This window comes from Triplophysa dalaica, chromosome 11 (assembly GCF_015846415.1).
Source record: "Triplophysa dalaica isolate WHDGS20190420 chromosome 11, ASM1584641v1, whole genome shotgun sequence".
NCBI lineage: Eukaryota > Metazoa > Chordata > Actinopteri > Cypriniformes > Nemacheilidae > Triplophysa > Triplophysa dalaica.
Window position 1 is genome coordinate 20,073,682 of NC_079552.1, and position 12,447 is coordinate 20,086,128.

General features: G+C 38.8%; 1 protein-coding gene across 4 annotated transcripts in view; it reads right to left on the minus strand.

The window, feature by feature from the left end:
- The window catches only part of dst (dystonin), a 171,242-nt gene extending 159,604 nt beyond the window's left edge, over positions 1 to 11,638 (minus strand). For 2 of the 4 annotated variants that reach the window (XM_056760086.1, XM_056760084.1), the window contains exons 1-4: positions 11,273 to 11,635; positions 10,918 to 10,952; positions 10,380 to 10,562; positions 3,118 to 3,331 (exon numbers count right to left, since the gene is read on the minus strand). In XM_056760086.1, the coding sequence (XP_056616064.1) occupies positions 3,118 to 3,331; positions 10,380 to 10,562; positions 10,918 to 10,952; positions 11,273 to 11,453 (613 nt within the window). In that variant the 5' untranslated portion in view covers positions 11,454 to 11,635. Of the gene's footprint in view, positions 1 to 3,117; positions 3,332 to 10,379; positions 10,563 to 10,917; positions 10,953 to 11,272 lie in introns of all 4 variants that reach the window. The other 2 variants (XM_056760083.1, XM_056760085.1) reach the window with 2 other exon arrangements.
- Between the last annotated feature and the right edge of the window lie 809 nt (positions 11,639 to 12,447).

A 12,447-nucleotide genomic window follows, 5' to 3' on the forward strand; every position in this document is an offset into this window, starting at 1 on the left:
TAAAACTGCAAACTGACCAAACAGACTACTCACTGTACATTGGGATTGATTTTAAATATGATTAACATGATGTATAGCTTTGATGTTTTTTTTTTATTAATTATTTTTAGTTTCTAGAGCAAGAATATTCAGAGATGTGCATCACAGCTTCCATTGTGATTAAATAGGAGGCATGGTCACACGGTTTAAGTCATGAACTAAAACTGTATTCAAACAAACAGAACGCATTGCAATCTTGGTTATCAATTTATGGAAAGCATATTAAGTAAAATGCTTATTCTTAATGCACATAACAAATGCAACGGTAAAACAACCATTCAGTGAATAATCATTCTAACAACTTAATTATGACAACAATTCCTCTACCTCACGTTTGGAAAATGAGTCAATACATCTTTAGAGTTCTCGACACAATGGAAAGAAAAAATTGTAGCCAGCTGTATTCAGTCACTAAAAAACAATGACTTCAGTACCCAGCAGAATCGACTGCTAACTGTTTAAAAATGAAATGATGTACGGTGTCAACTAATCCCCTATTGCTGAGATGCGACTAACTGTGACACGGCCTAATTAATATTCATGGGTCAATATTATAAGAATTGTACATACACATTTCAGATAGTAAATGCAACTGCTTGGTAAACAAGTGAGGCCATTATGAGTTAAGCTGAAAATCTCCCTGAAAGCAAAAAAGATTTGTTTATGAATAATTCCTTTCAGATAGTGCTCTAATCATTTACTTTGTAAAATAACATTACAAACATAACATAACAAACTTTATGCAAATGTTAACCCCTAGGACGTCATCATAATTTTTAACCATTTCACAGCACAAACATCATTGTTATACTGTTATTATTTAACAGTAAGTAAGTTAATACATTAAAATTATGCCAATACAGTGACTAATAAACTATCTGTGATAACCTCTGCCCTGAAGTGAAACAGTCATGACTGACAGAACAAAAACCCAAGATGTACACCTAGACAGGTTCCAGAAGATAAAGAACGGTTGCTTCTTTTTGAGTTTTTGTCAACCCACTAGTGTTACGGTGATTATGTGCTTGTATTTAAATTCACAAAATACAATGTGATTGTATAGACACATAAATAGTACCGAAAAACATTGTACTGTAGAAAATCAACAAATCTGCTTATATATCAAGTTTATCGCCTCCAGAAAGCAAAAGTCACATAATCAAAAAAGCCTTCATCATATGACTTATTCACAGACACACATACACACTGCTGATCTTTTAGCAATAGTTAGCTTATGATACTCAACAGCTCCTTTGCTTCATCATAAACAACAGACAGGTCCCATCCGCTTCAAGCGCTAAAGCTCATCTATGTAAGGCGAAATACATTTCTGTGTGCATTTGGATATTGCTGCACATTTGCATCCCAGTGAGACAGAAAGATCCTGTCTATAATAATCCATCAGAACTAATACTGTGCTGCAAATGGCTGTAAGTGCATGAGGGGAGATGCATTAATAGCGGTCACGATGGATATGAAAACACAACAGAATACTGGAGGACCTTATCACAGATAGATAGATAGATAGATAGATAGAATAGATAGATAGATAGATAGATAGATAGATAGATAGATAGATAGATAGATAGATAGATAGATAGATAGATAGATAGATAGATAGATAGATAGATAGATAGATAGATAAAGGTCAGTGAAGTGCTACTCCTACAACAGTGTAATGGAAACAATGTATGAATCAGTGAAACACTGTATTGTGGCCGCTGAACTGAACTGACCGTTGCACCCATAGGATTATTTCACAAACAATTATTCACTGTATAACCAAAAAGAGACCAACGCGAATTCATTATTTACCTTTATATTTCTCCAGCACGTCCTCATACGCTTGAAGATACTCCAATTCGTCAGCGAGCATATACGCAGCCGCTCCATAACGGGCCATTGCCGGTGCTGGACATTTAGCAGGCGCGCGAGTGAACTGGAGCTCTGCCTGCCTGCCTGTCTGACTGAAAGGCGACGCCCCTGCTTCCCCTCCCATATCCATAAACCGGCCAATAAGCCAGACTTCCTCCGCCGTTACTGCCGTAAATCACACCCGTGTAGCCGGTGAAAGATGTGACACTCCCAGCCGCCTCTATTTATCTCAGCCATCTATCCCACCCTGGCCCCTTTACAATAATTATGTTTGCATGATATGACTTAAATGTTTATTCTACAAATTCTATAACAATATGATTTATCCTTTTTGAGACTGTGTCAACATTCAGCTACAATTATGTGTATTTATTAATATATATATATGTGACAGGAAAAATGTGTCATGCATAGTCATCCTCTATTTTTGAGGCGCACGAGAGTCACTGGTGCCATGTGTTTCTGACACAGTCAAGTGCTCTCCGTGGTCCTAGCGCCTGGCCCAAACGCGCTCCACGTTTGACGACGGCGCTCAGTTGGACCAATTGAATCAGTGTCATTAACATTAAATTCTTAACCAGAGGCTAATCAAAATAAAATTTTAGATCAACATCCAAAATGCGTTAGCTCAATATTTGTTAGATTATATGTAGGCTATGTTTACCGACTCCAATGTACAGTAAGGAACCACATGTGATATTTAAGTATATTGTCATCATTCAAATAATTTAAGAAACATCTTAACTAAAAGTAGACAGAAATATAGAAATGGCCTGTCATTCCAAAACCTGACTGGAAAGCATGCAGACACTAGATTGCATTATCACTGATGCTGATTCATCCTTCAGCCATAAGCCATTACTGACATATCCATAACAACACCAAAAGGCAGCACAATACACTTCCCACCAACTGTTGTTTTCTCATGATGGTGATGATAATGACGAGTCATCCAATCCCAGATGTGAATAGGACACAAAGGCACCTGCACGTACGGTTCATTTTACAATAATAGCCTACATTTTATTCTCAAGAAATTCCCCAAATCCCCCCAAAAACTAAGTTGAACATTATTGTTTGCTTTAGGCCTATTATATATGATGCCATATGATCAAATATCTAAATGACACCATATCTCCCGCCGAGATCAACGAACAGATGTTTATGAATTCATTACAGGAGTAGGCTATGCTGAATTCCTACCCGCAATTCTGAGCACCGCTCTCTCGGCAGGGTCAAGCACGGATCCTCCGTGGATCTTCCGCTTCGAGCGCTCGTGTCTGGGTAAATTCCACGGTAACGTGTCACCCGGTGCCGGCGACAGCGTGCCGGATTTCGCGCTGTAGTCCTCATCGTCTGAGAAATCCGCCGAGGAAGACATAGAGCAGCGCAGAGACGCGTTTCCGGACCCGGAGCTCTGTGAACGGAGACAATAGACAAGCAATAAAAAACAATAACACGTATGCATCAACAACCCGGCAAATAAAAACAGCAGTGTTAACGAAAGCTACGTGCTCTCACCATTTCTGCGCTCAGATTAAAGAACGCATTGATTTTTGCGCACAAACTCAAATGACTAAGGAAACAATAAAGATATAAAACCCGTCAAGGAGAATTGCATGTGGCTCCCCCGCCAGGACAAGCAAACACTCACCGCCGCGTACATCTCAAACGCATGGACAGATATTCTGCTTCCACTTGCCATTGACATTCGGCGATGTCATTTTTGGTTGAACCGCACCCTTCTTACGGTATCCCGTCTTGTGTCTCCCGGTTGGATTGAAAGCATGAAAAGATGTCAAATTCCCCAGATAGAGAGAGAGAGAGAGAGAGAGAGAGAGTGCAGATGCGCACACAAACCCACAGTCACCGTCCACTGATGCAAGCGAACCAAATCCAGAGACAGAAGCCACAATCCATTCAGATACCCTGGAATCCCTGAATCTCTGTGATGTGGTGTTACAGCGCCTCTCTGGTAGAAGATTTTGTGATGCTTTTGTCTGCTGTTATCACCCAAACAAAATAAAAACAGCGCTTCTTCACTTGCCATAGGTGAATTACTGCTTTTGCTGCTTTTTTAAATCCTGTTTTTATATATAAAATCATTCCGACAATTGCCGTTAATATTCAGGCAATTCTCAAAAGTTTATTTTTATTGCAAACATCTCTTTGTTCTGCAACAAGCAATCAATGCCAGAGATTTCCAATGGGTGGCATCCCAAAAATGGGTCACAGGTTATTTCTTCCAGTCACAGACAGCAAGGGAAAACAATAAAATAATACAACAAAGTAATTCTACATCCATAGTTCAATTGAATTGTACAGGCTATATTGTGTAAAATTCTCAAAAGTCCAAATATTTTTGTCTATTTGAAGAAGTATTTGTCTGTACAGAAGTCAATCATTGACAACCAATAGTCAATGAGACAACTAGCCCTGCCCCCCCCCCCAACCCACAGTGTGACTGACAGCTATCTTGAAGTATGAATGTAAGTTAACAGGTGCAAGGCAAGCAGTCACTTGGCTTTGAGGTTCTGTAACACACACAGCATGTGCTCTAGTACAGATGGCTTCACAGTGTGCATTACAAAAAGAAAAGCACTACAGTCATATTATATGATTGCGGCATTTGCAATTCATATCTGCACATCCTGCATGGGCATTACAAAAAATAAACATTGCCACATTGTAGCTAATATGATATTTTTTAGCACTGCTAGACAATATCAGCCCTCCTTGAGCTCTCAAAAATGCAGTGACATGGTCCTATTTGATCTTACAAAGTCAAGTCACAATCCCAGCAAAAGTTAAACAGTTGTAATACACTGTTCACTGCCGCTTTGTCAAGGCTGCTTCCTTCTAAATGTCCTATTTTTAGAAAAGGATCACTTTGTAAAATCCACATATGTAATGCTACTCTCATCCACATCCTGCTTTCCAAATATAAATTTCAGTTACAAGGGTGCTTTGATCACTTTATTATTATTACTTTCCTGCATTGATGGTGGTTGAGGAGATTTCCCCCTTTCCATGTAAAAGCACTTTGAGTGCCCAGGCAGAAAAGCGCTATATAAATTTAATGAATTATTATTATTATTATTATAACTTTCCTGCTGGTCATAAGAGCTTGGTGCCAGACCTTCTGTTTTAACAAAAACAATTGCTCTTTTCTTTTAAAAGTGTAGATATTAAAATCAATATCTGGTGTGTATGTTAAACATTTTTACAAATGCATAAGGTAATTGAAGGAAAAATAGACACAAATTAAATCAACTGTAATTTCTCAAACCTAGAAATAGTAAGCAAAACAATTAGATTCAGTTTTACAGTGATTTTTTACGTTTAGGGTGATTTTACAACATATGTGACCAATGTCCCTGGACAACAAAACCAGTCTTAAAGGTCTCCTCATAAGACCACTTTAAGCAAGTTAGTATGATTTAATAGGGTCTTCATGAAATGTCTGGAAAATATTTTGCTTAAAAACACCCAATGGCAGCGTAAACAAAATCCTTCTTGCCTCGTCAAAAACATCTCTGCTCACAGCAACTCGTTTTAGTGCATGTCTACTTAAATGATAGTGAGTTACAGCGCACCCCACCCCCCTTCCGTCCAGCTTGTCAATACAACACACGCGTAGTACTGCCATGGGAATTGTTTAGCTAAATTATGTTTCCTGAATTCCTCTGCGGTTAGTTTTGTCTTTAATGTCTCAAATCATTTGTCCGGAGACAAAAATCTGTCACAGGATCCACGGATTGCGCACCTTAGATCTCAGCAAAATAACGTGGATTTTAGCGCTTGTCGTAGACAAGTTATAACGTTGAAAACATGAAAGCATTACTAGTAAGCTGTGAATGATTTTTCAGCCTAAGCACGAATGATTAGAGACATTTAAAATGAAACTAACCTGCAGTGTTCGCCCCTGTTCATTAGCAAAACAAACAGCTTGCCGCAGCTAAACATATTAACGAACATAATGTATTAACAATTACACTGTTAAACTCTGAGTGTCCATCTGCACTTATATACAGTCAGTTTAATACTGGCTTTGAATGTTCTATTAAGCCTGTGACTGACTAAGCTCCCTTCGCTATCATATGGCAACGTTATCCTCCTATATATACGGTACATTTACGTCAATTCAGACTGTTGATAAATATTACTCACATCGGCAGTTTTGTCTCGTTCTATCGGTCTCGATCCCTCTTGAGGAATAACTTTGAAGATAATCCTGCTTGTGCTGTTTTAGGTTTGAAAAGCACTCCGGTTTGAAGTGATTCGCGCAAACAAGCAGGTTTTTACTTAAGTTTCTGTCTGAGGAATTCCACTAAAACTAAAATAAATCCACTACTGTCTCCTCCTAGGTTTGGAATCTGTGCAGCAACTACATTGCATGTTGTCCAGGAACTTTAGCCATGGTGTCACTCATGTACATCGCTGTCGCTTGTGAAAACAACAATGGCGGAGCGCGGTGGGTGGAACTGTGTAGAATAAGGGGCGGTAACATAATAATAAAATCCGCTTTGGACATCACAACCGGAGCGAAATCTGAATGTCTCCTTTAAGGGTCAGTTTTTCGAAATTGAGATTTTCACATCATATGAACAACGAATAAATAAGCTTTCTATTGATATATAGTTTGTTAGGTAGGACAATATTTGGTCGAGATACAACTTTTTAAAACTCTGGAATCTGCGGGTGCAACAAAATCAAAACATTGAGAAAATAGCTTTTTTAGTGATAAAGATAGGGTATCATGCTATGTTATGCATTAAGACTTCTTAACACTGTTAAATGTGCTGGCTTCTCATGCTTAACATGATTAACTTGTTAAAAACAAGTTGGACATTTGACGTAGTTGATACACTCCCCCAGCACTCCAACTTGTTTTGGAAAGTGACGACACAGGTATCCAGAATTATAAATAACGTGTCCCAGTGCTAAAAGAAGCCGGACATAAACTGCACACTGTAAGTCAAACTAAGTCATACGTCTGTGTTTTGTTGGCAATCTGCCTGAACTAGCATAATGTACAAAACAGGAAGGGATTAATGTGATGATGTGTTGCTTGCTCGTGCTGTAGTTCCATCCCACTCTTCCCACTACTCCCCCCTCCAGCAGGTCGTGATTTTCCGGAAATAATCGTACAGCTGTATCACTCTTTTATAAATTTGATCAAACGAAGTACTCTTTGAAGAATCGACGTATTCAATACTACTGTATAGTCACTCAAGATTAATATGAGATTGCCAGATGATTAGAGAATCGGACTCGTGACCAGAAGGTTGCCGGTTCGATCCTCAGGGCCGGTGGGTAACGATTGAGGTGCCCTTGAGCAAGGCACCTTACCCCTACTTGCTTCCCGGGCGTTGCAGTGATAGCTGCCCATTGCTCCGGGTGTAGGTGTGTTCGCCACTTGCTGTGCGTGTGTTCACTACTCACTGGATGGGTTAAAAGCAGTGCTCACATTTCGGGTATTAGTCACCATACCTGACAAGTACAGTTGTGTTCAAAATTATTCAACCCCCAATGCTGTAAATGATTTTAGGGAATTTAGTGTACATCTGTAATTGTATTCAGAATGAAATCCTACAAGGACTTCTTAAAGAACCATATGCAACTAAAATGACATCAATTAGTTTTGTAATACAGTAGTAAATGTTTCTTTTGTGAATTCTTCATTGACATAATTGTTCAACCCCTTAAAGACTACCACTCTGAAGAACAGAGGTTCAATGAAGTGTTTTCAATCAGGTTTTGAAAACACCTGTGGATATTAGGGAGCAGCAATAAAGCCTAATAAGCACCAATTAGGCAGCTTTAAAATGACTGTGATACTCAGCACCTTCTAGACATTTACTGGTGTGGTTACAAACATGGTGAGGTCAAGAGAATGGTCCAGGAAGACAAGAGAACAGGTGATTACTCTTCACAGGAAGGGCAATGACTATAAGAAGATTGCAAAGATGTTAAACATACCAAGAGACACCATAGGAAGCATCATTCGCAAATTCAAGGCAAAGGGCACTGCTGAAACGCTACCTGGTCGTGGCAGAAAGAAGATGCTGACTTCGACTGCTGTGCGCTACCTGAAGCGCAGAGTGGAGAAAAGTCCCCGTGTGACTGCTGAGGAACTGAGAAAAGATTTGTCAGATGTGGGTACTGAAGTTTCTGCTCAGACAATACGGCGCACCCTGCGTAATGAAGGCCTCCATGCCAGAACTCCCAGGCGCACCCCCTTGCTGTCCCCAAAGAATAAGAAGAGTTATTTAGAACTGTTTGCAAAATTAGAACTGTTTGGGCCCATGGATCAACGCTATGTTTGGAGGAGGAAGAACAAGGCCTATGAAGAAAAGAACACCTTGCCTCATGTGAAGCATGACGGGGGGTCAATCATGCTTTGGGGCTGTTTTGCTTCTGCAGGTACTGGGAAGCTTCAGCGTGTGCAAGGTACCATGAATTCTCTTCAGTACCAGGATATATTGGATGAAAATGTGATGCAGTCCGTCACAAACCTGAGGCTTGGAAGACGTTGGACCTTTCAACAGGACAATGATCCCAAGCATACCTCCAAGTCCACTAGAGCATGGTTGCAGATTAAAGGCTGGAACATTTTGAAGTGGCCATCGCAGTCACCAGACTTAAATCCGATTGAGAACCTCTGGTGGGACTTAAAGAAAGCAGTTGCAGTGCGCAAGCCTAAGAATGTGACTGAACTGGAGGCTTTTGCCCATGATGAATGGGCGAAGATACCCGTAGATCGCTGCAAGACACTTGTGTCAAGCTATGCTTCACGTTTAAAAGCTGTTATAACTGTAAAAGGATGTTGTACTAAGTACTAAGATTGAATGTCACTTGGGGGTTGAATAAAACTGATAATGATGTGAGCTCAGAAAAGACTTATAAATGTTATGTTATATTTGTCTGACCTACACGTGCCTCTTTGATTTAATTGTAAGCAGGATGACTGAATGATCATAATCAATGTCAAACCGACCAAAACAATCAATTTCAGTGGGGGTTGAATAATTTTGAACACAACTGTAGGTCACTTTCACTTCACTTAACTTGATATCCTAATGAATTTCATTTTGACCCATACAATGTATTTTTGGCTATTACTACAATACATTTAGTCATTTGGCAGATGCTTTTATTCAAAGCAACTTACAGGGACAATCCCCCTGGAGCAGCATGGAGTAAAAAGTCTTGCTCAAGGACACACTGGTGGTGCCTGCTGGGATCGAACCAGCAACCTTTGATTTACCAGTTCAGTGGTTTAACCCACTAGACCACCATCTCCATCTCTATTACTACAAATGTTCTCAGGCTACTTAATACTGGTTTTGTGATCCAGGGTCATATAAGATTTTACCCTACCCAATGATTCGTTGAGTTAAAAAAAAATGTGAACCAACATTTGTTGTTTATTCCACAACAGTGTGAAATAAAATAGTGGCAACCTCAGTAATTTAACACAATAATATAATTTATAGCCTGATTTATTAATAATAAGTACAGTTGCAAGAGAGCTTAAAAATGCTTTGGAATTGCCTGGATATCTGTATTTCTGCTTATAAAATATGATCTGATACAGATCACTTCACATGATGAAAAACTGGTCCAGAACAGAAGCACTTCTGGTTTCAGTTTTTGTGTATGTTTTTTTATCTTAGATATATAATTTAATCTTAAAGTTAATAGTTATTAGTTTCATTTGGTCATAAAAATTATGTTGTTTATATTTTGTGTTACAAACTTTGTTGAGGGTTCAAGAACTGAAAGGGAGGAAGTTCTTCTGGAACTTCTTTTTGACATCATCCGCAGTGGTTTTATAGACAAATTAAATACAATCTGACTGAACCAAAACAATGTAAACCAAACCAAAATCATAAACAAAAAAAGTTAGTAAACCGCTATGTTGCCAAAAATGTTTCAGGTGTGGTATATATGCAGATGATGTGACCTTTACTTAAAAATTACAAGCATGTATTTTTGAAAGAAAAATCTATTCTTCATATCTTTTCTTCACAAACATTCTTCAAGTAAACATCAGATGGTATCTCTCCATATTGCAAGCAACATGTAAGCTATTTCATAAGTGAAAATGGATATAAAGAGAAAAAACGTTGAGGAAGTTTTTTTGCATTTGACTAGATGGTGGAATTTGGGCACACCCAAAATGTAAAATGTTCTGTCTAAAGCAGTCTGACTATAGTGTAATTATAAAAACGCTTACTTTTAACAGATATGTAATTTAATTTTTTGTCATGTGATTGTTAAACTGATTGACTCCATTGACTTTTTAAAAAACGTATTATGCTAAAACATTGCTAAGGTTTCACAGGTGTCACATCTCTAATTTGATGCTGTACATATAGGCCTACAAAATATTTCGGGATAAGTGCGTCCAAAATCAGCATCTTTGTGTACAGTAGTCCTATAGGTTGGGATGTACGTACTGGTTTGCGTGTTGGTGTGAGCTGAACAGAGTGATAAAACTCCGGCTGGACTCGTTTCTTGACTTTGCGCCTCCTCACAGTTGGGCACGCGTCCGGCGCGCTCTCCGGGATCTCAACGATTTTCTCTTCGCAAACACGCGCGCGCGTGTATCTTCTTACATGACGAGGACTGTGACGACAGACCTATCAAACAATAACCATAATATAATCAAACATCATTATACTTATTAGCTCTAAATATTATTGCTGTTTCTCTCCAATTTGTTCCATGTTTACTTTGGTTTTTATATTCCTCAAAGCTTCACCTCGTGGCAACAGCTATTTATAAGTAGTCTACAGTTTTTGCCTGAATTATTTATCGGGCCGCCGCCGCACACATGCGAAATGCGTCACTCACTGTTTTCCTAAGTGACCAAATATCAGTCCAAAGAAAACACAACATCACGGCTTGTCACAATCTGATTATTTTAAAAGGTTTGCTATTACAACCTTGCCTCTTTCTATGACCTTGACAAGCGAGCAAGAGAAAGAGATTTACCTCGGAGCGAAAGTGATGCGTCCGGAGAGCAGCTTCTAGAACAAATGGGAATGATTGAAACAAACCCCACATGCATTCAGTCACATTGTGTCTTAGAGATGCTGTTGAAGAAATAACTTTAACTGCTCTTGAAAAAGAAATAGGCATGCACACAAAAGCTGACAATGTCAACGCATCACTCTAGTGCATAATACGACATGCCACCGAAACCTATAAGAAGGGAAGAATAAATGAAAATGTGTAATTTAACGTGTAAATACCGCTCGTCTACATACTGCATGCAGGCTATAGAGCTGACATGCCACAAAACACATATGTAAGGTGAACGCAATGAAAGAAAGCCGATGCGACTCACCACGGCTCCTTGAACGCCTCGTAAACACCGATTTTATGGGGATTTTCTCATTGCGCAGCTTCCGATGCCAGCAACAGAGAAACAAGATTGTAGCGACAGTTCCAATTAAAAGCAATAATAGCAATAATACACACTGAATACTTAAGGGTCTTAGTAAGACCAAAAAAGCCGCAGCGATCATTGCGATGTAGCTAGCCACTCCTACACATACGGTTCCTCTCCTTATGTAAATATTGAGAAAGGCTATTTCATGCTGCAGTGCCTCACTTGAAGGACCCCGGCATATAATCTATCTCATGGTGTGTCTGTACTTCAGTAATGCACCCCAACAGCCCATGACTCAGCAGGAGCCCCTGGTTTTACAGCTCGTGCAGGGGCAGCATCAGCATCATCTGAGCTCAGCAAAGATGCGACAAGAGAGAGCTGTAGAGGTACCGGATTATAGCGCCTCTTTGGTGTCTTATTCCTCCTGTCAACACTGTCCAAATCATATGTTTCACATGCTCATACTACACATATTACAAAATTGATCAAATAAGGTTTATTATGGTTTGTTTCATAAAGCGTCATGATGAAAATATATAAGATATCTTCAGTGACTTGGTGAGTATAATATTATATAGCCTATACTATTAAACAAATCCACCCCTTTTTGTAGGCTACTTAAATCATATGTATTTTCTTAATTTGTCTGAAACCAGTTATTGAAAAAGTTATTGATTAAAAATGAAAATTCTGTCTTCTTTTACTCACCCAGGTTGTTCCAAAGCTGTATAAATGTATTTCCTAAACACAAAGGAAGATATATGGAAGAATGTCAATACAAAAACAGATCTCATTCCCTATTTACTGCCATGAGAGTCAATGGGGGTAGAGATCTGTTTGGTTACTGACATTCTTCAAAATTTTTCCTTTGTGTTTAGCAGAACAAAGACATTTATAGCTTTGGAACAATCAAGGGGTGAGTAAATTATGACAGATTTTCGTTTATAGCTAATTATTTATTTAAGGAAAAGTGTTTTGCCGTTCCTTCCCATGAAAGTTACGGCGTCAAACTAAGCCTAAATTAAATGTAAAATAAAATGCATGTTATAAACTTGGTTATATGTTACATAAATTATATAAGGTTGTATCGCTTTTTTCGACTAAAATATTTTAAATTGATTTATGTTAAA